The sequence below is a fragment of the Morus notabilis genome, unplaced genomic scaffold, assembly GCF_000414095.1.
Source record: "Morus notabilis unplaced genomic scaffold, ASM41409v2 Scaffold48, whole genome shotgun sequence".
Lineage (NCBI taxonomy): Eukaryota > Viridiplantae > Streptophyta > Magnoliopsida > Rosales > Moraceae > Morus > Morus notabilis.
In genome coordinates, this window is record NW_010367947.1 from 1 (window position 1) to 5,968 (window position 5,968).

Sequence of the window (5,968 nt, forward strand, 5' to 3'; positions counted from 1 at the left end):
GAGGTAGTAACGTTATTTAAGTTGTTATTTATTCTTAGGTTATGTTCGTAGTCATTTCTTTTTTTGTTGTATGAAGACTTTATTTTTCAATATACTCTTTTTCTTCTTTGTTGATGATGCTATATTTTTTTCTTATTGTGGTAGTGTTTTCGGTATCTGTTAATTGTTATTTGGGAACTGTTGTTATCCGGATTGTTTTAAACAAGTGCTTCTATCTTTTTAGTCATTTATAAAAAAAATTTCTTCTGCATTTATGGCGAATATGTTGCTTTTCCTCTTTTTTATTTTTTATTGTTTTATTGTTCTTTGGTGATGATTATGTGTTTTTCTTTTGTTGTTACCATGTATCAGATAACTCTCTATAATGATTTTGCAATTGTTGATGTTGCCTGAATTATTTTTGAATCATGATGCTATCTTCTTTTTCTCAAAGTTTTCATTTGTCTTCACTTCAATTCTCTTTTTTTTTTGTTTTCTTTGTTTCAGTATTAATTCCGTCTTTTACTGTTTTGTGTAAATCTTTTAATAGTTCAGTTAGTAGCCAAGGAACTTCGTAGTTTTTGATGTTGCCTCGATTATTTTAGATTTATACTGCTTTTGTCTTCTTCTCAGCTATTTTCTTTGCCTTCAAGTCATGTCTCTATTTTCATTTTTCCTTTGTTACAGTTTCTTCTGCTTCATTATAGTGTTCTTCTACTGTTGTTATGTATAAATCTTTTAACAATGTTGAGTTATTATGCTTTTTTGTTATATCCGTGTTTTTATGATCTTATTCTTTTTTCCCTTTCTCATTTCCTCTTTTGATTTTATAAGTGATTTCTTAAATAATTCAGTTGGCAGTCAAGAACGTTGCTAAATCACCTTTCAGTTACCTGCGATACATGTTGTTAGCAATATAAGAAAAATACATGAACCTTTTTTTAAACTTTATTATTGTAATAATACTATTGATTAAATAAAAAAATTGATTATATATTCCTTTTTTTTTGTTAGGTTCATTAATAGTGTTTATCATTAGTTTTTTTCGTTTATCTATCTGCTATTTTTTATTTGTTTTATAGTTGTAATTTATTTTTTCTTCTCATTCAACAGCTGAATACAAATACCGTCTTCTTTTTATGTACGGACAGACAAAATATTTGTATCTAACGTGTTTACTATAACATATGCAATGCAATAAATGATGTTTAATTTTTTTTTAAGAAGAGTTATCATTCGTTGTATTTTTTAAAACATCGGTAGTTTCACTGTATTTTGGTTAATTGTAGTAGATTTGAGGTTTTGTTTAGAATTGTATTCCTGAACAAGAGAAAAAGAAGGCAACTCTGTCCGGCTGATTGTTCGTTCCTGCGAATTCCTCTTTCACACAAAAGTGAGATATTGAACATCAAAGATAAGCTTTGTATTTTTTATTTTTTATTTTATGTAAACATAACATGATTTGTAAACATATTAATAACTCTGACTGTTACATTATTTATTATTACATGAATAAATATACCGCTGACTAATGTTAGTCCTTTTCTCTTTTACACTGATCTAAATAGTAATCTTTTCGCAATATTATATTTTAGATTCTTTTGTACTTAGCTTATTACTTGCTTTATTTACTCTTCACTTCCCTACTTTCCTTAATTTGCTACCGCATTAGATTATATTGACCACTTATCTCTTTATTTTCTCATTGTTCCCGGTTCTTTCGCTTGCCATACAAATTGACTTATTTATCTTACGTTGATAGGGCTGCAGGTTGAGCTATGGTTAGGCTGATGGAGCTGAGGGTTTGGCAAGGGCAAGCCAAGGGTGACGCGAGTTGGGAGGTAACGGGGTGAGAGGGAATGACTTTGATAAAGGCCTAAAACAAATGGCTGGAAGTGCTTCACGGATGTGAAGCACGAAACGAATAAAAATAAGCAAGGGGAAGGGGAGGGGGTTCAGGGGAGAGGAAGGGTCCCCTCCCTTAGCGTCCCGCCATTCCGAAGGAATGGAATAAAGGGACGACTTAATGTTTCCCTTCGTCCCGTCATTCCGAAGGAATGAAGTAAGGGACGACCTTATCCTCTTCCTCAGACCGCCATTCCGAAGGAATGGAGTAAGGTCCGACCTTACCCTCCTCTCTCGTCCCGCCATTCCGAAGGAATGGAATAAAGGGACGACACTACTTATATTAGACGGCACTGATCGGTCTGTAAATCGGAAAAGATGAAGTCCGGATATTGTTTAATGAAGGATCGGGGATAGCAACATCTATTTTCCTTATGATCGCTAAAAGAACTAAAGGACGAGAAGTGATGAACCTCTATTGGCCTTTAGTTCTTTAACTGCTATACTTAACCGACGTCGGCTCCATACGGTTACAAAACGCTGGACTTTAATTTTGTGGTCTTGTATCAATGGCTGAGATTAAATGGGATTACTGATGTAGCGTAGGAAAAGAAGGTCACTCACCTGTTGACTAGAGCCATGTGTGTATCAAACCACTGGTTCACCAAACTCGTATATAGCTATTTTCTAGTACACAATCACATAATTTTCTCTAGGGCTGGAAAATAAAAGTTCCTTTTTATTAAAAAAAAGAAAAAGAAAAAGAAAAAGGTATTAAGTTAGAAACCACATTGCTTCTCAATATTCAGGGACAATCCTCTTCCAGAACCAATGCTTTCTCCACAAGAAAGTCATCTCTTCAATGGGCACTCCTTTGGTTTCAGGAAGGAAGACATAAACAAAGATGGTCATCAAAGTGATCCATCCTGCGAAGAAGAGGAAGATCCCAAATTTGAAGGCACACAAAAGGGAAAGGAAAAATTGGCCAATTATGAAGGTGAATAGAAGGTTGACTGCCACTGTAATGCTTTGACCAGCTGACCGAGTTTCCAATGGAAAGATTTCACTTGGAACTGTCCAGCCAAGTGGACCCCACGACCATCCAAAGGCCAAAACAAAGAGGCAAATCACAATCACAACCAATATTGAAAAGTCCTTTGATAGTTCTTGGTTGTCTCCGAGCTTGACCCCTAAAATTATGGCCAATATAACCTGTATTAATTTCAAGAATCAAGATAATGATTAGCTAGTGATCAATTAAAAAGATACCAAGAGAAACAACAAAACGAAAAGCAATTATAAGCTAATAAAAAGATAAATACTACATAACGACAGCAACATTGTAAACGACAATGAATTGCAAAAAAGAATATCAACCGCAAACGACGGACTAAAGAAAAACAGATTGAATATAAAAGTGAAAAGTTAATGAAGAAACTAACGATGTCAGAAATATTAATAATAACAACAACCTTGAAGAACGACATAAACACGAAAAAAAAAAAAAAGGTACAAATTAAAAAACGAAAATGACCCTAAAATGAGAAACGGCAAAATATCAAAACGACAACAACATTCAAGAGCTAGATGAACAAGAGAAAAAAAGACACCACACAGAAAAAACGACGATAAACCTCAGAGAACGACATTGACTTAAAAAAAAAAAAAAAAAGATACGAACCGGAGAATTGAAGTAAAGAAAACAACAGGAATCCAAAACTGCAAAGACAAACTACTTGAAAAACGACAATAAATTACAGTCCTGCTTCCCCTTTTTGGTACTAGAAAGCCTTTTGAACTTGGAAGTGCATATAGTGAGCAGTGCACTTTTAGAAAGAAAAGCATCACTTAAATGCTCATTCTTCTCAGTCTACTCCTACTAAATCTCACTTTGCCCAGAATGAAACAAGCTTTTACCTGGCATATGATCATTTGTATTCCCCCACTTATTAGCAAAGCCCTGCGACCCAATCTATCAACTATTGCCATCGAAATAAGTGTTGATGAAGCAAGAACAGCCCCAGTTATAGCTGAAGAATACAAAGAAGCATTTCGACCAAACCCCATGCTCTGAAACAACACAGGAGCATAGAAAAGAATAGAGTTTATTCCTGTGAGGATCTGAAACATCGGCATAAAGATTGCCATGACCAATTGAGGCCTGTTCCGATTCTCAAAGATGTTCTCAAATGGATGCTCAATTGCACTGGATATTGCACTTGCATCCACTATGTCCTGAAACTCCGCGTCCACATTCTTGGTCCCTCTAATCTTTTGCAAGCCTTTTCTACCCCTCTCTTTAAATCCCCGCTCAACTAGATTATTCGGTGTCTCAGGAAGGAAGATTCCTCCAACTGTCATCATCAAGGCCGGCACTGCAGCCAACCCCAGAGAGACCCTCCAACCCCAATTGCCGAGCTTTTGAGTTCCATAGTTGACCATGTTTGCTGTGAAGATTCCGAGTGTTGTTGCTAGTTGAAACATCATGTTCAAGGCTCCTCTAAGATGGGCAGGTGCCATTTCTGATAAATATAGTGGGACTGCCTTTTGTGATAGTCAAAGAGAAACATGGAATCAGGTAACTCAAAATTTAAAACTACTAAACAGTATACTTTTTGTATTCGGAAGTGAAAAGGATGGTGGAGATTCTTTTAGGCAACATCCTAAATTCTCCCCCCTTCATTTCACTTTTTATAACAAAACATGAAAATATGATGAAACGTTTAGAGATGAAACCCAAGGACTTGGGAGTCTAAACTTAAAATTGGCAGTGACTAAACACCAAGTGATGAAATACTTTTTTTTTTTAACCGTTTTCTATTTAATAGATTTGGAGCAAAATAGTATACCTGATTTCCAAACCCAATTCCAACACCAAGCAGGATCCTGCCCAAAATGAGCATTGCCATATTAACTGCTAAGGCATTTAGAGTTGCTCCGACGAAGAAGCTGACCCCGCCGGAGATTATGCTAGCACGCCGCCCGTAGTTCCTTGTGACGGGAGAGGCAAGCAATGATGATACTAGACCAGCAAGGTACAGAGAGGAAGTGAATGCTGCAAGCTCTTGGTTGTTGAACTTACAATAGTTGTTTTCATGTGCTGACTTCTTTTTTCTGTACACTTCTTTGAAGAAGCGTTCAAGAAATCCATCCATTGATGTAACTCCTCCTGTGCGTCATTAAGCAATTAGGATTGATTGATTGATTGATTGATTTTATTTATTTATTATTATTTTTTTTTAAAGCAAACATGCAAGTCTAGTTACATGCCGAATTTTATCAAACTAGGATATATTTGTCCTTTTTTTTTTAATCTATTTACCAACCATTTAAAATTTATCTCATTTATTCCTTCCGCAAAATTACATATCAACTACGTTATATTCAGAAATAAAAGAAATAGCTAAAAGAACAATAAATAAGGTTATATTAGTGCATTTTCTCAATTATTTACCAACTATTTATTCATTATCCCAAAATAATAGCTGATTCTATTTAAATAAATAAATAAATAACGCTAGGCATATGGGAGGCTAATAACGAAAATGATAAATATCCCCTGCTTAAGAGTCTAATAATTATCCTCTCTTTTCCGCAAGATGCTCAACCCCTCGCAATTTCATGACACCTGAACTTTACACGCCTCACTTTCCGTTTCCTTTGACCCAAACATGAAAAGTTCTACACTTTTTTTCGTTTTACTATTAAAGAAAACCAGATTACACAGAAGTGTGAAATTCCTTATACCAAAACCCAAAATTTGCAGAAGTTCAAGAAATCTTGATCACTGAGCCAAAATAAATAAATAAAAAGTTAATAAAAAAAAGAAGAAAAAAAATAGGAAAAGTACCTGAAATGCCAATATCATAGCCAAATATTGAGCCTCCAATAGCAGCAACGAAACAAGCAATAATGACATAGGCGGTGACCTTCCCTTGGTACTGCCCTGCTCTCTCCATGGCCAGACCACCATGACCAAAAGACCCACCTGCCATTTTCAAAGATGAACTTATTTTTCTCCTCAAAACCTCACCAATCTCTGAGTTGATATACGAAATGTTCACTGTTTAGAGTTGGGTTTTAATTTAGTGAGGATACGCTATAGACTTTTGGTTAGTTAATTTACAGTTGACTAAGTTAGAAA

The 5,968-nt window shown here is 35.1% G+C and overlaps 1 protein-coding gene across 1 annotated transcript; it reads right to left on the reverse strand.

Annotated features, from left to right (window-relative positions):
• Nucleotides 1-2,574: 2,574 nt before the first annotated feature.
• On the reverse strand, nucleotides 2,575-5,968 carry LOC21396211 (sugar transport protein 7). Its single transcript, XM_010113897.2, has 4 exons — nucleotides 5,675-5,968; nucleotides 4,674-4,993; nucleotides 3,742-4,368; nucleotides 2,575-3,036 (listed from the first exon to the last, which is right to left on the reverse strand). Exons 1-4 carry the CDS (start codon nucleotides 5,817-5,819, stop codon nucleotides 2,623-2,625), a joined length of 1,506 nt encoding a protein of 501 aa, XP_010112199.1. The 5' UTR covers nucleotides 5,820-5,968; the 3' UTR covers nucleotides 2,575-2,622.

Bases quoted from the DNA above. Each gene is read 5' to 3' on its own strand.
- LOC21396211 (XM_010113897.2), bottom strand. From the start codon at position 5,819: ATGGCAGGTGGGTCTTTTGGTCATGGTGGTCTGGCCATGGAGAGAGCA. The intron at 4,994-5,674 runs GTACTTTTCCTA...AATGACGCACAG, and splicing joins CTATGATATTGGCATTTCAG to GAGGAGTTACATCAATGGAT. The intron at 3,037-3,741 runs GTAAAAGCTTGT...AAATTAATACAG, and splicing joins TACAAATGATCATATGCCAG to GTTATATTGGCCATAATTTT.